This window comes from Porites lutea, chromosome 10 (genome assembly GCF_958299795.1).
Source record: "Porites lutea chromosome 10, jaPorLute2.1, whole genome shotgun sequence".
Lineage (NCBI taxonomy): Eukaryota > Metazoa > Cnidaria > Anthozoa > Scleractinia > Poritidae > Porites > Porites lutea.
Window position 1 is genome coordinate 23466819 of NC_133210.1, and position 20774 is coordinate 23487592.

A 20774-nucleotide genomic window follows, 5' to 3' on the forward strand; every position below is an offset into this window, starting at 1 on the left:
ATACATTGACCAAGCAGGCTTTAAGAGATGTCTACTATAAACAGTATGCAGAATATGAGCTTTAGACGAGAATTAATTAAAGAGCTATTATTATTATATGGAGTTTCCGACCAACAGTTACGCCAGCTGATAAGATATAAAAATGAGTTGATGGCTGCCCAGCTATAAGAAGATATTGCTTCGCTTAAGCCTGTATGTGGAGCCCATAAAAAGGCCCCAGCCGACGCTTGAAACTATGATAAAAGATATGCTGCCATTGGTCGAGGATTAATTGGAAAGAAGCCTAAAAAGAAAAAAAGATGATCCTCCGCAACCGCGTGAAAATCCTTAAAAAAAAGCCGTGTAAAGACGGTGAAAAAGGAGGAAAAACCACCAGAGAAGCCCCCTAAAAAGGAAAAAAGATGAATCCCCACCACCTTAAAAACCTAAAAAGAAGCGTGTTAAGAAGGACAAAAGAGATGAAAACACCGTCTGAGATCTTTTACAAACATCCAAAATATGAGATGTATGAGGCCAATGAAGAAGGGAATATACCAATGATCAATCGTAATTGATGTAAGTTCTACAGAAGTTTCTTACATTTGGGAACATAAAAAAAGTAGAAAGAAAAAGGTAGATAAATTACCTTACTCTAGAGAAAAATTTAAACGGGAATGCCACAACGGTCGATCGATTGATGAGGATAAAGAGGCTGTAATGTTTTTGGATGGAGATATAAAGAATTGCATATTAGTAATTCGGCAATAGAAAAACTAGATATATTTGGATGGGAGTGATGATCAGTAAAGAGGATCCTACCCCCTAGCCACTTGACCTTGACCTTGGGATCCATTGATCAAGGCTTAAAGAGATGGCCCCTTGTATAAATAAGCGTATGCCAGGAAAAATATTACACATAGTAATAATAATATAATGAGCAATGGCAATGAATTGGTCAGAAGGCTATTATCTGAAATCACAAGGAGTGAACTCCAAAATCTGGTTAATGTAAGGGAGGAAGCAAATCGCCCTATCCCCGCTCCCAGAAGGTGGGGGGGGGGGGGGGGGGGGGAGGAAGCACGTCCTATTCCTGCTCCAAGAAGAAGGATTCCAATTTCTACACCAAGAAGAAATGTCCGACAATTACTACAGTATTTTGGGGATAATCCTATCCCACCATATAGGCCTTTTCCGGCCCCCAGAACAAAGAAACGACAACCAGTACCAGTCCATAGGACCAAAATAAATCAGAGACGAAGGGCTCCCAAGAGCTTTACGCATTCGTCTGAAATATCATAAAAAAGTAATAGAGATGCCCTTATCCAGTTACAGAATACAAGATTAGCAATTAGTAGACTATTTGGAACCGTACTAAACAATACAAAAGGTTTCAAATTTGTGGAGACTCTTAAGGTCACCTTTACCAAGAGAAAAGATGATAAAAATATATATAAGCCGGCCTATTTTAATAGTAGGGCGCAAATTGTAATCAACTCCGGCCAATGATTTTATATCAAGTTTGCAACTATCACAACAGCAAATACTAAATGGTATAGCTGTTTGGCTGTCTGAGGGTAGTGGATGGGTTATCAGCAGCATTGATGAACACTGTATTAATACAGTTGTGTATGATCCATTGAAAGGCTCATCTTATATTCAATTACCGCAAGAGCTCCGAAATTCTACCAGAGGATTGGTTAACATAAAAAATGACAATAATGAGTGTTTTCGATGGTGCCATATTCGCTATTTGAATCCACAGAAAAAATACCCCCAGGGGATCAAAAAATCTGACAGGGAAGTGTTGCTGGAACTTGATTATGCGGGCATTGAGTTCCCTGTTAGTGTAAAAGATTATGCTAAACTTGGGTGGAAGAATACTATCAATATCAACGTTTTCGGCTATGAAAACAAACAATTTTGCCCTATTTACGTATCCAAAGAATGTAATGAGGATGTTTTGATGAACCTACTGCTGATAACAAAGGATGAGAAGAAACATTATGTTCTGATTGAGGATGTTAATAGCTTAATAAGACCAAACACAAGGAGAAAAAGCATTTTTGCATGCACTGTCTCCAATGTTTTAGCAGCAAAGAGATACTCACAAGCACAAGACCAATTGTATGATTATCAACGGTGAGCAGGCTATTAGGATACCAGAAAAAGGTAAGAATACATTGAAATTCCAAAATCATCACAAGCAGATGTCGGTGCCATTTGTGATCTACGCAGATTTTGAGGCCATTACTGAAAAGATACAAGGGTGCCAGCCTAATAATACCCAATAATATACGGCAAATATCAAAAGTACACTGGCTGCAGTTATTGAAGTTGTTTGCTGCTATGATGATCAATACACAAAACCAGTGCAGATTTACAGAGGTGAAAAACCAATCAAGAAGTTCATGGAAGAGATGCTTAAAGAGGTGCAGTATTGTCAAAAGATCATTGCTACCAAATTTAAGAAGCCATTGAAGATGAGTGATGAGGATGAGCAGCATTTTCAAGCATCTCATTAAGGAGTGTCATATTTGCAACCATAAGGATATCTGGGTTAGGATCGATCATTGCCATATGACAGGTAGTTACCGGGGGATCTGCACACCAAGATTGTAATCTTAACTTAGGGATTAACCCAAAAGAGTTCAAGATCCCTGTCATCTTTCATAATCTCCGTGGCTAAGACAGTAGTTTTATGATACAAGAGATTGGATCTATTGGTAAAGAGCGTGATTCGGAGGTTAATTGCATTCCAAATAATATGTGGCTTTTAAGTTGGGAAAGCATTTGATATTTCTGGATAGTTTCCAATTTAGGAGTTCTAGTTTGGATAGACTTGCTGCCAATCTTCCTGAGGATGCATTGAAATACACATCAGATGTATTCCAAGATGAGAAGTTCAAATTAATGAAGCAGAAAGGTGTTTACCCATATGATTACATGGATAGTGTTGAGCGATTCAATGATAAACTTCCATCCAAGGCTGATTTCTATAGTATCTTGACTGATGAGGGTAGGCTCAGGTGAACAATATCAGCATGCCCAAAACGTTTCGAATACTTTTAACATCAGGACAAGGGGTGAGTACCATGATCTGTATCTCAAGTCTGATTCCTCGCGAAGCGCCGAGCGAAGTAAGTTTATAATCTCGTCGCGCGCAAAGCGTGCGCGCAGTACGTGAACCGCGTGTGCGTCCAAGCGAGCTGCAAACTCGCAGCTCTCATCTTTACTTGTATATCTGATAGTGTCCGGCATGACGTCATACAGTAGTTTGACATCACGGCGCATTTTTGTTTCTTGGCAACATTCGACTGAAAGCGATTTCGAATTCCCATCGATGATCATAGTATTCATGAAGAGCTGTCTTTTCATCGTCTGCAAAACAATGTTTACTATCGGTGAATCGCAAGACATTTCTCATGCAAACAGAACAGCAAACACAAGAACGCCGAATTGTCAATCCTCGCAGGGGAAGATTTGACTCCGAAAAATCCTCTGGAGCGAGAACGCCGACTTCAAATTCAACGGCTCAAGCAACAAAGATGGAGACGCTATCAACAAACAGCGGAGCAGAGGGAACATCACTCAATGAATTTCGAATGCTAAAGTACTTAAAGAGCAAATGGAAGCGACTTTGGATAATTAGCCTTAATATAATTATTAGCGACCATCGCGCGGATAACAAAACACGTTTTGCTCGCAGACGAGTTTATACCGTATCGGCCTAGACTGTTGCGCTTCCATTCTTTACACGTAAATGCGATGAAATGCATTTATGTTGGTTTTTCAAAGTCGAAACTGCAGTCAATTCTTCTGAAAAATATCTTTCAATTCACGTTTAGTAAGGCTCGAAGGTTTTAATAATAAAATTTCAACAAACCTTGCTGTGTGTTCCACGTGCCCTAGTGGTAAAGCTTTTGCCCGGTGCGTCGAAGATCCTGAGATCGATTCCGGGCATAACCTTTTTCTCTTCTTTTCTTTTTCTTTTCGTTTAGTTTTCATTTTAGGTATAACAGTTTTGTTATGTTTCTATATACAATTTTTAAATTTATAAATTTTCTTCTCGGCCTTACTTGCCGTTCCCCCGAAGTCCTTCGCGAGGTCCTGCGATTAACGTATTTCTAGTATACTGTTGGCTGATGTGTCTGAGAACTTTAGAAAGACATGCTTGCGGTACTATAAATTAGATCCCTGTCATTATTTTACGTCACCTCAACTTTGATGGGATGCTGTGTTGAAGATGACACAGGTGAAATTGGAGTTGATGACATACATTGACATGTTTCAGTTTATAGAGATAGGTATGCGTGGTTATATTTCATATATTGCCAGCCGACATGGGGAAGCCAATAATAAATAAATGATTGGATATGATCCCCCCAAACCATCAAGGTATATTATGTACCTGGACGCTAATAACCTTTATGGGTTTTGCAATGTCTCAATGCCTGCTCACAGGGGGATTCAAATGGTTCAGCCAGAAGAAGATAGAAAAGATTAACCTGGCAACCTGTGCTGCAGATGGTAAGAAAGATATGATAACTGGAGGTTGATTAGGAATATCCGAGCTCCTTGCACAAGCTGCATAATGATTATCCTCTTGCTGCGGAAAAAATGAAAGTCAACAAAGAGATGTTGTCACTCTATTGTGAAACGATCAGAGAGTGAAATGATCAGAGACAAGTATTGAATCAGTATTGGGCAAGTATCTAAGCTTACTCGACTCTGGGTAAAAAGGAAAAGTAGGTCGTGCCTCACAGAAACTTGCAGCTATATTTGTCTTTGGGGTTGAAACTAAAGAAGGTACACCGCGTATTAGAGTTTGATCAGTCACCATGGTTGAAACAGTATATTGATTTCAATACGCAGAGGAGAATGAATGCTAAGCATTCCAAGCACATGAATAACAGTGTGTTCGGAAAAACGATGGAATCTCTCAGAAAGAGAATTGATGTAAGACTTGTTACGGACAAGAAGAAATTATCCAAATTAGTATCCAAGCCGACGTATATTAACAGTAAAATATTCAATGACGACCTTGTGGCGGTTCATAAAATAAAAGAAACACTGACACTAGACAGGCCAGCCTATGTTGGAATGTGTATTGTGGATCTGTCAAAGACACTAATGTATGATTTCCACTATAATTATATCAAGGAAAAGTCAGTAGAGCCATGTTATTGTTTACTGATACAGACAGTTTGTGTGATGAAATAGAGACTGGAGATGCTTACAAGGATTTTTGGGCCGAGAAAGACAAGTTTGATTACGCCAAAGATAGTCCATACTTTGATCCAACTAATAAAAAAGTAATTGGCAAGTCCAAAGATGAGGCTGCTGGTATTCCAATCACTGAGTTTTATTGGGCTCAAAAGTAAAATGCATTCATATGTAAAAGATACTGGTAAAAATGAAAAGACTGCTAAAGGTATAACAAAGTATTTGATCAAAAAGAATATCGCCCACAAAGACTACAAAGATACTCTCCAAAATAATAAGCAAATCTGTCATACTATGAAAACAGTCAGGAGTGTTTGCCATCAATTGGGCAGCTACGAACTCAGTAAGATATCCTCGCTTATGGTAAAACTGGTTATGCATATGGCCACTACAAAATAAAACACTAGAGTTTGACCCTCGGCATGACTTGTCAGAAAGACAGGAAGTTATATTATAGGCCGGTACAGCTGTGCCGTGACGTCATCATGTTATTGTGCTTAGACTCATGATTTGGATTGTAACTGTAAGAATAGCCGGCACAGCTGTCCCTTGACGGCAGATTTTGTTTACAGGCTAATATAATCCCGCGTTTTTCTAACTTAATTATACCTTCTAGCAGTACATTTTATCACTATATAAAACGAGCGTTATATTTAACTCCAATTTAATTTTCTCTTTAATGTGGGATGCGATTTATGTCTCCTCTAAGGTGGTTTTCTCTCACGATAATGTCTGTTCTACGCAATGTCAGAGGCAAAGTGTATTAAAGTCCTCGCGAAGCGAGGCGCGGAGTGCCCAGCGAAGTGAGGTTATAATCTCGTCGCGCGCGCAACAGAACAAATATTCTTCTCGGCTTTACTTGCCGTTCCCCCGAAGTCCTTCGCGAGGTCCTGCGATTTACGTATTTTTAATATACGTAATAGTATAAATGTACTGTGAAGAGCTTCATTCAGAGTTTATAAAAGATGGTCACATTGAATGTGCCTTTTGTAATAAAAAATTAGAAGAAACAAAAAGAATAGAACCAAAATGTTGCGACCGTCCAAATTTAATCAGTGACTCGCATATTGTCTGCACTAGTTGTGGTGCAGCAGTAAATGATTTTGACCTCGCGAAGGACTTCGGGGGAACGGCAAGTAAAGCCGAGAAGAAAATTTGTAAATCTAAAAATTGTGTATAGAAACATAACAAAACTGTTATACCTAAAATGAAAACTAAACGAAAAGAAAAAAAATGAAGAAAAGAAAAGAAAAGAAGAGAAAAAGGTTATGCCCGGAATCGATCTCAGGATCTTGAACGCACCGGACAAAAGCTTTACCACTAGGCCACGTGGCACACAAAGCGAGGTTTTGTCGAAATTTTATTATTGAAACCTTCGAGTCTTACTGAACGTGAATTGAAAGATATTTTTCAGAAGAATGACTGAAGTTTCGACAGTGAAAACCCAACGTAAATGAATTTCATCGCATTTACATGTAAAGAATGGAACCTCAACAGTCTAGGCCGATACGGTATAAACTCGTCTGCGAGAGCAAAACGTAATTTGTTATCCGCGCGATGCTCGCTCATATGTTAAGGCTAATTATCCAAAATCGCTTCCATTTGCTCTTAAAGTACTTTAACATTTGAAATTCATTGAGTGATGTTCCCTCTGCTCCGCTGTTTGTTGATAGCGTCTCCATCTTTGTTGCTTGAGCCGTTGAATTTGAAGTTGGCGTTCTCGCTCCAGAGGATTTTTCGGTGTCAAATCTTCCCCTGCGAGGATTGACAATTCGGCGTTCTTGTGTTTGCTGTTCTGTTTGCATGAGAAATGTCTTGAGATTCACCGATAGTAAACATTGTTTTGCAGACGATGAAAAGACAGCTCTTCATGAATACTTTGGTCATTGATGGGAATTCGAAATTGCTTTCAGTCGAATGTTGTCTAGAAACAAAAATATGCTGTGACGTCAAACTACTGTACAACGTCATGGCGGACACCATCGTATATATACAAGTAAAGATGAGAGCTGCGAGTTTGCAGCTCGCTTAGACCCACACGCGGTTCACGTACTGCGCGCGGGCTTCGCACGCGACGAGGTTATAAACTCACTTCGCTCGGCGCTCCTTGCCTCGCTTCGCGAGGAATTATTATATTCAATGCTGGAAAGAAGTCTACGGGCTAATTAAAAATGATATTACGTGATTTAGTATAGACATGAAGTCATAAAAACGGGGATTCCCCTTGTATGTCCTAAAATAAAGTTCACACAGATGATGTGAGTTTTTTATTGTATTTTTTTTTTGAAATCTGAAGGAGGGAGGTAATAAATCCAGGATCTCTTGATTTAGAATTTTCATATCATGAATGAATTGCTTATAATCCCATTCCCCCCCCTTATCGCCTCTCCGAGATAGGTTAAGAGTTTTCATATGACCGAACAGTGAATTTTAGAAAATCAGTCTTACCCTTTATGTTTTTGAATTCATGATAACTTTTTAATAGTATGCCGGCTGTTGTTAAACCAGATAATACAACTGGATTCAATGTTATACCCCCCGTTATAACTCCACTGCTAGCAAGTAAAACGCTTAGTATATTTACAGCATAATTTATTTTCTTGTTCCTATTGTGTGAGGGTTGATAAATCCAAGTTATTTTATGGTAATAAGAGTAGAGATCTTTGATTTGCCTTCATTTTTCTTCATTAATATTTGAATCAATGTGGTTGAAATGGTATATATCCTTTTTAGTCATCTATATTAGTGTATTAGATTATTTATATCATATATGTTCCACCTTTTTTCCTCAATAAGATAAACATCATATGATATCACGGCTCAGCTATCAAAAATCATAACATTTATTAGCAATCATTACTCTGTAGAGTTTTTCCGTATTCAAATTTAATAAGGCTTCGTTTGTGCTATGACTATACATCAGGTTTGAAGTTGTAATAGTCCCAGAATAGTTTGAAATGGCCATTTTGTAAGTTGATCCAGATTTTGCCATTCATGGGCTCTTATTTCCATTCTGTTATTGATAACCATAAATTGAGCCATAGGATTAGATCCGTTGATTTTAAACATAAAATTTGTTGTATTTTCATAATATGTAACACAGGCTGCAGTAAAATTATCATTTAAGATATGTGCTTTAGTCGGTGTTATTAAGCATACTCCGGTTAAAGTGATTCCTGCATTTGCTTGGTAATCTGATATCATTCTATCACTTGGAAATGTCATGCCATTAAACCCCGCAATATCAACACCAGAAACCTTACCAACAATTCTTAATGATTTAACATCACTGACATCAAATACTTGGTCAAATATTTTCTCATATAAGTTGGTAATGATTAATGATTTTACACTTTGACCATTTTGACAGTAGCCGCGGACTCATCTTGCGTGTCATCAAGTACAATGTTATATATATATTTTTAGTTCATATCCAGATCAACGTTCATAACAACTTTTGTTGGTTGAATATCATAAGCTGTACGGTAATCATAAGTTTTATCACTGTCAACTTCACTCATTTCTCCGATTACGCCATAAGCGACGAAGTAATTTCCTGTAAAATTTTGTGCATAAGTCTGTAAATCGTCCCCATCTTGGGGGATATTAACTAACAAATGGAGCTGGTATAGTGGGTCTGGCGCAGTTTTCGTAAATTGACTATGACCCTGTGATAATACATAAATTCAATACTGTCGCTTAAATTGGTATATCTGTGACTGAGTTTTTTCACCACCACATTTCCGATGGTTAACCCTTTTGATGTAGCCTTAATTATCAACTGAAATTCTCGAGTTATGCCACAACCGATAATCTGTAACTTGAATCTCAATACAGAGAGTATAATCAACATCTTTTGGCAATCTGAAGAATTGAATTCCCATCTTGTAACCATAACCTCCTTTTGAATTTTTTATCATAGTGGTGTAAATTACTTTGTGATTGTAAGAGTGGATATTGTTTTGTTGTGGTGATAAATCAGCAATGTTTGTCATGTTAAAACTGTTTCCACCAGGGGTTACATCGGACCACTCCAGAGTATTTTGCATTAAATAAGAGAACTTGTCTGTTTTATGACTTGGTTTAATATGAGATATTTGGATCTCTTGTTCAAAAAACTGCTTGTTAACAGCATCTATATCATCAGTTGGATCTTCAAGATTGATTATCTTATGATTGACCATATTAAATGTTGTCTTAACATATGGCCTGGGTTCCCATTTGAACAAAATAAGTTGTTGTTGAGTAAAAAACTGTAACTTACTATTCCTTGCGTGATGTAACAGTTATAAGAGGGTACTGAAAGCGTAAAATACAATTTAGGGACTTTCACCTTTTTTTTGGAGTGGGAAAGTGGGATTTACTGCACTGGGAAAGGGATGAACAGTTTTGAAAATGGCAGTGTGATTTCTCTTCTTTAGAGGACTTCGACTCTATTATTTGACCCAATTTTGCAGAAATAAGCCCATTTTAGGGAATGAAGAAATCCAATTATGCATCAATAATCCTCAGTGGCAATGCATGTCAGTGCCGTAGCATGGAAAAGGGGCCGGTGGCCTGGGCCCCCCAATAATTTTGACTGGCAGTTTAATTTGGTCAGTTGCCGCGCTCTTCACGCTGCTCTTCGGTTCGATGAAGCGTCAAAATTATTTATTTATGGCTTCAACAAAGAAAAACTGCTGAAAATTAATGCTCTCCGAAGGCTGAAAATGCTATTGCAGAGACCCCCGGACACCTTAGCAGCTCGCGCCTTCGGCGCTCTTGATTGGCCCGTCCAACAAATCTAACCTTGCTACGGCTTTTCCCTGTGCAATGGTTTGTTGTCGGTGAAATTACATGCCCATTTCAGAAAGATGAAAATGGCGTCCGATTTGGAAAACGTTTCCAGCATTTTGCACAATTATAGTCATCGAAGTGTTTTAGTTACGTTTAGCAAACAATGCGGTAATCCACACAGAAAATTGCAAACTATAATCTTTAACTGATTTAAAGTAAAGTGATTTGAATTGTTATATTTAAAGGGGAGATAGTGCGTGGGTCGGATGAAGCCGGTGAAAGGGAAAATGAAGGAAGCATATTTAATATGGTTGTGCCAACAAGGGTTCACCAGGAGCCGATTACTTGGAGCCTCCATATGTGCTGTACCAGGAGCCCATAACCCTGGCTGTACCCTTGAGTCAACCCATTCCCGTAAGGAATTATTTTTAGAACAGGCTTTCCCACGAAATTAATGTGTTTTCGAGGACGTCCGCATATTTCGGTAGTGAAAAAAAAATGGCGACGAAAGAGGGAAATTGGCCAACAAGTTTACTCCTTGTTACATCACCGTGGCTCCTGCCTCCGTTCCTTCCCTTACAACCGAGGGAAGCTGGTTTCGAGGTAATATAAATAATATGTAATCTGGCTTTAAAATATTGGTATATTTTGTTGCAACGCACGAGGTCGTGTTTGCTGTTGTAGCAATGTTCGGATGTTTAAATGTTGCTCGTAATGTTGTATTCCATCGCCCTTATTTAAAAGGAGCTTTTCAAAGAATTAAAAAGTGAAACTCTTTGTTGGAGAGGCAGACTTTTTAAAAGGGAATTGGAGGGCTTACGGTAAGGTCTGTAACGGCTGATCGTGGAACCGGCAAATCGGAGGCAATTTTGCGCCTTTATAAGTAGAAACTGTCGTGTCTTCTGTGACTTATCTACCGCAACCTGGGACAGCGAAAAATCAAGATGTTTCCCTCATGATTTTGAAGGATTTCCTTTAAAGAAGCAAAACGTCGAAGTGAAGAAAGGTATCGGTTTATGTTGTCCGGATTTTTGTTCATTTTCAGCTATTTTCTTCCGTAATTGATGGTGCTATATAAGTTATTATTTAGTTGCCACAAGACACGAAAGCTTCAAAAACCATTTGAGTGCAGAATTATCAAACTCAGGAAGAAATTAAACACTGTTTGGCAACCACACTATTTCACAAGATGCTACAAGATCTCGTCGCCGCGGCATATACTTGAAGACCTCAAATAACCGCAAAAGGAATATGCAGGAGGACGTGACATGCCGAAACATCTAACTTCCGCTGTTAAACCTCTGAGAACCTTTCTTTCATTCCAGGATTTTAATCTTTTGAAGTTGGTAGACCACCTGTGATTTTCCTTGTTTACATGTTACTTAGTTTCTTAGTAGTAAGAGAAAAATACCAGGCTCAGTAGATTCTGTATCGACAGTTGTTGTATTGTGTGAATGAAACCCTCAGAATGTTAGGTACACAACAGTAAATTTCGCTTTTAAGTCGATTTCATTCCTGTTGAACATCTCGTTTGTTTGGTTTATATGTCCTCTTGAAATATTTGCCGTTGAGATTGTATGTTATCAAAAGCCGTTTCCATCCACAGCCAAATTAATTTGGCTTATGAAACTCCATTCATAATTCGCGACCTCAGATCTCGAAAAATTCAGTAACAGCCGCCGCGCAAGCGAAAGATGCAGTCCGGTCAGTCCGTGTTCGATCTGTAACACAGTTGGAACAACATACTTTTTAGTTCAAAATTGACTGTGGGTTGATGCAGTGTGGTCCTTTGTGGAATTAGTAAAAAGCTCTAAAGCAGTGCACAAGTGAGTTAACTAGTAAAGTAAAGTAACTAAAGAACTTGATTTTCAATATTTATTTACCCGCTGTCGAGGGCCGGGACTGGGTTGTTCGTGATAAAACTTATGATATGCAGCCAACTGTCAAGATTACAAGCAAACTTGAAGATGTCGCATGAGTGTATCACCTTTTTCTCTTTGTTATCTAGTTTTAAGCGGATATTTTTAACCCGACAGAAGACCAGAACTATCATCAGATAACTCTTCCACTCTGGCTACCGCCATTGTTGGCAACAATTCAAATCGCGCTTCTGTGACTCAGCGTGACGTATGATCATAGCTCTGCTCTGACTGGATATTACTAAGAAGGCGTGAAAAATATTCCGCGAAAGCAATTTCTATAAATAATTTTTCGTCGGAAAGGGTTGACTCCAAGGGCTTATATGGGAGATGAAGGCTCCAAGTAATCGGCCCCCGGGTTCACCTGTCCAGTAGAACGAAAGATTTTTCTTTCCAGATGAATGTACCTGTATCCAGACGGTATCAATCAGTGCAGCTTTTCATTCACTATGCGCATGCCATCGGTTCGCAAACAACTACTGGGAATGGGATTTGGACCAAACTTAGGCTGGGAACTGGAATTTGCTATACCCCACTTTAGGACCATCTTATAATATTGTTGTTGTCTTATATAAGTACCCGAACTGTGGTTCAGACAGTTCACTTAAAAAGTAGGTTGAGTTTGATCGTCCGGGTGAACGTAGTCCCGAATAGGGCTGTTGTTGTTGACAGTGACTGACGTTTCGACAACCTGTGCGGTAGTCATCTTCAGAGTCAAAGTGAGTTGTATCACGTCAGTTGATGGTATTATACTCTGGTTATTGATCTGATTGGTCTATTACGTCGCGATGTTATTGGTCGTCTGTCAGTTAAGCCGTGATGTTATTGGCTATGAAGACTCGTATCAGTAATTGGTACGTTTCGATCCGTCTATTGTCACAGTTAAACAGTCGTCTATTGTTAGTCAAATTGTCATTTTCTCGTAGTTAGTTTTGCTTGATCTCGTCAATAAGTCGTTTGTACGGCGCTGGTAACTGTTGGCTACAATTCAGTGGCGTTTGTTCTAAGTTAGTAAACCAGCTTTCTAAAGTAAGACGTTGATAGTAGTCTGTAGAATACGTTATACATGTCGCAGAGTCCCAGTCAATTTGATGTTTCGTCTTTAAATGGTGCTCAGCAATGTGATTGTTGACGTCACCATTCCTTCTCGCTCGTTTGTGTTCGGTCAGTCGCGTGCTTAGGTTTCTGCCGGTTTCACCAATGTGTATACTGCTCCCTGTCTGTCCTCCGGTTTGTCTTTGTCCTTGACATTAGTAAGCAGTCGCCGTATTGAAAGTGGTTATCGGTTTGTGTGCATCTGATCGGGTCAATAACGGAATGCTCGAATGTGATTAATTTTTATCAGCCCTCATTTTCGCTTATAAAGCGCCAAAACTGTATGATTTAACCTGTCCGATTGCAGACATAGATGTTTTGGTTTCAAGGGACAGAATCACCCCTGGCTCTCTTTTTCTCCAATTAGAAAAGCGTGGCTTTTAGCGATTTGTACGTCATATATCCCCGCCCATACCTTGTTTGCGTCACTTTCAGCTTCAACGAGGTACCATTGGGCCATTTCGAGTTATGGCTACTTTGAGGGTATTAATGGGGTGGTGGCTTTTACGGTTATCGGCTAAAATTTTGGCTCTTTTACGGCTATCGGTTCATTTTCTTCAGTTACGGTTAACAAAAAAGTTAAAAATTAACTTCTTTTGTTTCAAAAAGTTAAATATTAATTAACTTGTATTTTTTGTATCTTTAAATCAAAATAAAGGTCTTCGGATCATCTCGGGATGAAACAAGCTATTCTTTTGAAAAATTTTAACATTTGATAGATCATACTTTTTATAAAATATTCCACTTCTAATATTATTTTACACGTAGAAATGTCAATGGTCAATTTAAAAGTAATCTTTCTGAAAAGCACAAGCAGACACGCAAACGCCCAACTCAAGGCCGGGGCGTGACATTTATTATAACAGAAATGGCCGTTTTCACACTAGAGACGGATTATTCGTGTGACACGGGTTATCCGTTTGATGATTCGCGTCAGATAAGTAATACTTTTTAATCTGAAAAAGAAATAGTTTTAATCGACGGACAGTTTGAAGACGGGATTATCCGTTCCAGATAGCCTCTTTACAGCCGCCCCCTCCCCTCAGAAAAAATCGGAGATGGGGTGTCTGTGGGGAGGGCGCGACTGTACACAGGCTAGTCTCCGACGGATAATCCATTTCTAGCTCTAGCGTGTTCAGTGTTTTTAATGATAGCGAAGGACTGTACGGAACGACTGTCTGCCGTTGCCTTGTCCGTAGGCCTCATTATTCCGCGCCGCTAATGTGTTTCGGGTCACGTGGGCCGAGCGAGTTCGCCACCGAAATGCCTTGACCGAGATTGCGTGCGTGGGAAGACGCAGTAGAGAGACAAGGCATGACAATGTCTACTGTAGTGTCAGAGAAAAACACGGATCGGTGAAATGCTGTTTATTGGCAACTTGTTTTACAAAGAAGTGACGTCTCCGCGTGTTGTTTCAATAATGTTTCGAGGGCATGACCTCCTGAAAATCGCAAATATTAATCCCCAGCAAGAAGCCACACTTTCGCTATGGAAAAAATTAGTTTCCCGAGAGAGTGGCGCAAATGGAGCCTAGGTCGCTTCGCCTAACGTACCTAGGGAGTCACACTAGCCGGGAAATAAAAAACGCAACCATAAGTGAGTATAGTACCTCCCTTAAAAGTAGCAAATCTAGGGAACAATTTCTTTTACGGTTAACTGGTTTTTTACCCTATTTACGGCTAACGGTTAAAATTTTTCAATTTTTTATCGACTAAATTTTTGGCCGTTTTACGCCTATCGGTTAACCCCATTGAGACCCTCTACTTTGAGCGGAATTTGACTTTTGCCAATAAATTCAACAAAATGACAGCCTGCGTAGCTGGCGCTTGGAAGTATTGGGCGCAAGAAAGAACAGGGCGTGCGATGGAGACACGTGAGGAGATATGTGGAGCGCCTGCCCTAGAGGCCCATGAATAGCCTTCGTGGCGGGCGTAAAAAGGGGAGGGGGAGGGGGGAAGGAGAAAAGCGCAAAAGCAGGGAAATCCCCTCTTTTTCCCTTCCTTCCTATCCCCGACCCCATTCGAAGCCTGCTACGCAGGCTACTCATGAAAATCGATCTTACTCGCTCTTTGAGAGTATTAGTCAAGAGGCTCCGGAGGGGATAAGTGGTCGCGTTAGGCGAGAAATCTGTCAGTCAAAGAAAACATGAGATCGTTTGTGGCATGTAGTACATGGACAAGGAAGTGAAGGTCTTATTTTGCACCACTAAATTGTATAATCGAAGTTCAGATCTTGGAGGTCACTTCAATGGGACTAATAATGTGGCTGTAATCTAAAAGAGAAGTCGGAGAGTTCAAACGGTATTCACGAAGGAACGATTTGACATCAAATACGCATTAGCAGAAGCTGCGACAGACAAAACAGTTGTCGAATCGTTCAAATGAAGATCAGAAGAAATATTCTTTGTTTAAAAAGAACTTGGCGGGTGCATTGTCGATGGAAAGCATGTTCTGTTTGGAGCTTTGCTGGCTCTTATCGCCAGTCTTATTGTATGCGTTGAAATAATTTTGCTTTTTTGAGGCAACAATTATCCATTTCAAAAGAAGACTAAATCTTCTTCTTGTGGAATCTCGAGTTCTTGAGTTATGGAAGTTCGAGAAGAAGGCGTGTAAACCGTCATCATTCTGAACCTCGTCAGTCAAAGGCGAACAGGTGCCTGGTGGGTCAACGTACAGGTGGGCCTGGTCATTGTGCTCGATATAGCTATAATAATATTAGAAAATGTCGCGAAATCGCATCATGGGCGCTGTTTACGCATGCCTACTAGATAGTAATTAGCAAATGTAAATCGCAGTATCCTATTCGTGTGGATAGGTGCCTGAATCCAAACTGACACCACACCAAATTCGTATTGACGCAAATATCAAGTATGCGGTTTTATTATGCGGACTCGTGTGGACGTGGCCTTAGTGTTAAGGAGTCGATAAAACTTTCACTTGTCAAAGAGAAAAAAATCCTACATACCTGATTTTTTCACCTACGAAGCGTCTTGACGCGTAAAAAGCAGAGTAAAAATAACACAAAATAGTAAGGTTTCTGCAACCAAACTCGGAAACACGTTGTAAGACGCCAGTTTTTTTCACACTCAACTACAGCTACGTTCACACGGTACCACAAAAATTTTCGACCGGTTGAAAATTCGTGCGATTAAGTGTTCCGTCCACATGAAACCACTTTAACAGTGCGAAAATTAAGCCACCTAGCCGTAGCCGTTCAAAGTTCCGTGTGAACAAAGCGAAAATATTGCATGTCGTGGTGGTAAAAGTTCTACCTCCTTCAGTATGGCGATTATATTCCGGAGAGGTTAAATGAAAGACAATATCTAGTTTGTCCACTGTGGATGTTACCGTTTAATTTGAGTAGATTGTTTAGATAAGCGGGGACTTCACCTCGTAATCCGTGCTTCCGAGCAATGATACATTTAGATATTAAAGCATCGTTATAAAATGGCAACCATTTCAGCCGATCAAACAAGGGAACTGATGGTGCTAGAGGGTGGGCATTTAAGATCACTCTAGCTGCTCGTTTCTGGAGGTTCAGGACTCTCCCAAGGCTTTCTTTAGCTCTCTTTATAACAATTAGTTCAGAGGATACTTGCGTAATTAATTACCGACATGATCAAACCATTGTTATAAAGTAATCTTTGTTTAACTGGATAATTCTTAATTTTCTTTAACAAGCCGATGTGCTGTGTAAGTTTCTTACAAACAGTGTTAACATGCTCAGAGAAAGATATTTCTTCATCAATCTCAAGACCTAGCAGCGTAACGTTCATAAAGTTAGTAAGCAAACTGTCATGCAAGTTATCTCAGGGTTATCGTTTATTTTGGTCTAGAGTCGCTTTCCCTTCACTAAGAGGACCTTGGTCTTTTTCTTATTGAGTGGAAGCCTATTGGCCAATGCCCAGTTAAAAACATCTGATACAGATGTATTAAGAGATTCTTGGAGTCTTCCAATGCTGTTACAATCTGCTGACGATATGATTGTAGTGTCGCCTGCATAAAGATCGATTTCAGAAGAGCTGATATGAAGCGGCAGGTCTTGCCGTGTGAACATGGCCTGACACTTCGTTTTTCAATTGTATTCTATGCAAAGCCTTATGGAAAAAGGCCTCTTTTGCGTCCCAAAGAGAGCGCTGAAGAGACTGTACCAAGCGTTATCGCTCATTTCGTATGACCTTAAAATGAAAACGCGCGGCCAAAACAGAAAAAACAAACAAACAGAAATACAGCGATTTCATTGGTTTATCGAACGGATACAAATGTTCGTGGCTTTTGGTTGTTTAAGCGAACGATCGGGTGAAAAAACTTCATGCCCGAAGAACTTTCTAGAAATCAACCGTTACTACGCTTTCACGTAATACTGCAACACGAGTGGACAAATTGGAACAATGCCTTCTCAGTATTAGGGTTTTCTTTGCGGGAAAACGAAGAGGCCATGTCAGTTTTGATCTTTTCATCCATTGGCTGATAAAACAAATAACGAACACTTACCGAAACCATTTTTCAAGGTCATACGAAAATCGCTTTATTGCAATTTCTAAGATTTCTAATGTCGTTACCGCACGCCGGCCTGGTTATGGCCCGAACTAATAAATACGACGTTGCAAAAAAGCGTAAAAGTAAGAGTTTGTATGGGAATGTATCGATCGCACATGAAAAAAAGGCCACTTAATTCGCCTCTTTTTTGCGTCGCTTATTTTCCCGTGACGTTTTGGGCTGTTTCACAGATATTTCAGCTGCTTTGCGATGTCATATGTCCAATTCACACCAACTAAACATGTTTAATTAAACCAGGTTTTTTAAAAAATGAAAACAGATGTGGAGAACTGGAACACAGGTTTTTACACTGGATTTGAATGAAATTTAACCTGTTCTGTAATTTGTTCTAAATTGCGATTAACGTTAGTCCTTAAGAAGCTTTTATGAAAGAAACAATTTTAAACCGTGTTGAACTTAAACATGTTTAAGCTTTGATGTGAATTTACTCACATCGGCGGCTCCTCAGGAGCCTGGGCTATCAGTGTTTAGATAACACTGAATTACATGTAAGCTAAATATGCATGGCGTTACACTATCTAAAATTCTCCGACGAATGGCTTGCAGCCGTACTAGTTCTTGCCTCACCGTATAGTTAGTTGTGCGCCCGGACCAGTCCCCTCCACTAAATGTGAAAATATCAGGGGGGATCAGCGATCTCGAGTATGACGATCGACGAACCCATCGTTCCCGCGTAAATATGCTTAAACGTAACCGCTCAGAAGTTTTTCGCTGATTATCCTTTTTCAAGCTAATCAGAAACAGGCAGTTCAATTTTGGTTAGTGTTGAGGGCAGACTTTGCCCTTGGCAACGAAACGAGACCAAGTGTCCACTCCTGTTTTGGAGCTTTGCGCTGTAGTAGCTTTCTCCCACTTATGTGAGGTTTTAAGTGTTTAAACACGTTTAGAGGTCCGCTTTTTATCCAATAGACCTTCCTGCGTTTTGGTTTTGTTTTGAAAGTCTTTCTAAATCTGACCGGTTAATTTTCATACATACAAACTATTCAGTTGAACTGCTCTTCGGCTACCTGTGAGGACCTGTGGGTATTGTTGACACATTCCTAAAGATTTTTGATGTTGGTCATTTCCAGATCGATATTGATCTATCCTCCATATCAAACCATACAGAGCGCTAGATTTCTTTATTAACGGCGGGCTAGATGACAACAAAGGTTAGGGGAGATAAGGTACAGGCATTGCTACATAACCAAATGTCAGGCGGTTTTGCTGACCTAACAGCAGCTATCCTGAGGCCCAACCTCATGGCTCGTATCTTGATATTCAGACTGATTGTAGACTGATTTCCCTGCTCGGGAAACCGTTCCTGCCTTCTACGCCGTTTGGACAGGAGTCAGTGTCCCGTTTGTTATCTTTGTTTGCAAGGATTTGGACTGTAAATATCCCAATCAGGATTTAACAGAAAGACTTAGAGGAAAAAACAGAGATATTCACGTCGTTACAACAGTTGTAGCACCACGTTCTGCTTGTATTACACGTCGGTCACCTCACAAAAGCTAAGCTTAATTATGACTTGAAGTTAATTATGGGTTTGTATCTTTCTTGGTTTGTAACCGTAAAATTCGAGGAGCGTTTTTCTAGTTGGTTGTTTTTCGACTTTTTACCTGAGAGTTGACAAGAGACAAGAAAGAAAATATCCTCAAGAAATTCAAAACCCTTCGCAATAGCATTAACATCAATTAAGTAAACTTTAAGGTATATTTTAGGCTGAACACGTAAATATTCACCACACTGCTTTAATACACTGCCAAGAAAATCGGTATCGCTATATATATATATAGGTTATTCATCCAAAATATTCCTCCGCTTCTGATTGGCTTAAATCTTCCGGTTAATTATTCACATTACCAGCTAAAGTTGACCAAATTTGAAAGTTGTGTCAATACTGTCATAGTTATGCATAATTATAGTCATGCAGCGAAAGTAACATAACGCTTCTATAAACTATCCATTCAGGACTTTAATTTGCTGAACTAAACTGCAACTACGGCTTTCTGAATAACACACAAATGACCCCCGCGATTTTGTTGACAACGTCTCCCGTTACATAGCTGGCAGTGGCGTGTTAATCTGCAAAGGAGAAGAGTGCATATAGAGGTAAGTTGATTAAAATGTTACTCACTCTTCAAAGGCATTATGTCTTTTGGCTATGAGTAAGGATATAGCAACATGCAAAGTCTGCACTGAGAGCCATACATATGATTCGTGCTAGAAAGATCACTTTGAAAGATGACCTACATGTTTTTCATAGAGAAGAGAAGTCGTTACGACACGTTGCCATGGTAGCAATATTTTTGGATCACAACAAAACGAAAATTCGCACTGTTTCAAACTTCAGCGATCTTATTCAATTTCATTTAATTTGTCAAATGTTTGGGAAATTTTCTGGATTTAATCCGAAAGGACCGTATCAGAGTTTAGAAAAAAAAAAAAAACTTTTTGTGTTGTGTTCACCTACTCCTTAAACCGGGCGCCTGAAATTAGGAAGTCTCATGTCGCAGGGGTGCATCGACGGCTAAGAAATGTACGTGTGATGCACGTGGAAAGTTGTTGTTTTGCTAATCGATTTTTTTTGCCGTTCTCGTTACTGTCACCGTCGTCTTTGCTTAATATCGGCCCTATTGTTGTCATCCAGAAAAATTGCTACCATGGTAACTTGACGTAACACTTCTCCTCTCTATTTCACGTACTATGTGAAATCAAGTTATTCTAATAGCGGAGCTCCACCTGCGCGCGAAGCACGCGCGTGGACAGAGCCCCATAGCTAAGGGAATGTGGTAATCTACCCATCCGAGAAGAATTGGCAATCACGTTACGGTACGCCCGACCGTCCGTCCTCACCACAGGAAAACCAATGTTTTTTTTCCGATATTTATTTAATTTTATTTATTTAAACCAATGTTTACTCTCACACTTTCTAGCTAGTTTGGGAGAGCAAGAGAAAACTAATTGCACATCAATGTTGTGATCAATTGACAGCTGACCAGTATCACCTGACCGTACCGTGGGCTCAAGTGTCGAGCCACCGAGACCGAGGTCGAGTATTTTTTTGAAGTTATCCACTGACATATTACCAGTTTCAAATGCCCGCAGGCTCAAGTTTATTTTTTGCAATGATTCATATGAAATATGTTGTCTTTATGTCACTATGGCCCCGCACTGTAAAGATTTTGATTTCAAACTGACCTCGGACGCGAAAATTCAGCCAGTTTTTAAAAAGATACAG

General features: G+C 39.6%; 1 protein-coding gene across 1 annotated transcript in view; it reads right to left on the reverse strand.

Annotated features, from left to right (window-relative positions):
• Positions 1-19164: 19164 nt before the first annotated feature.
• LOC140949820 (uncharacterized) overlaps positions 19165-20774 on the reverse strand; it is a 40408-nt gene continuing 38798 nt past the window's right edge. The window contains exon 10 of the mRNA XM_073398956.1: positions 19165-19618. Within this exon, the coding sequence (XP_073255057.1) occupies positions 19614-19618 (5 nt within the window). The 3' untranslated portion in view covers positions 19165-19613. The remainder of the gene's footprint in view (positions 19619-20774) is intronic.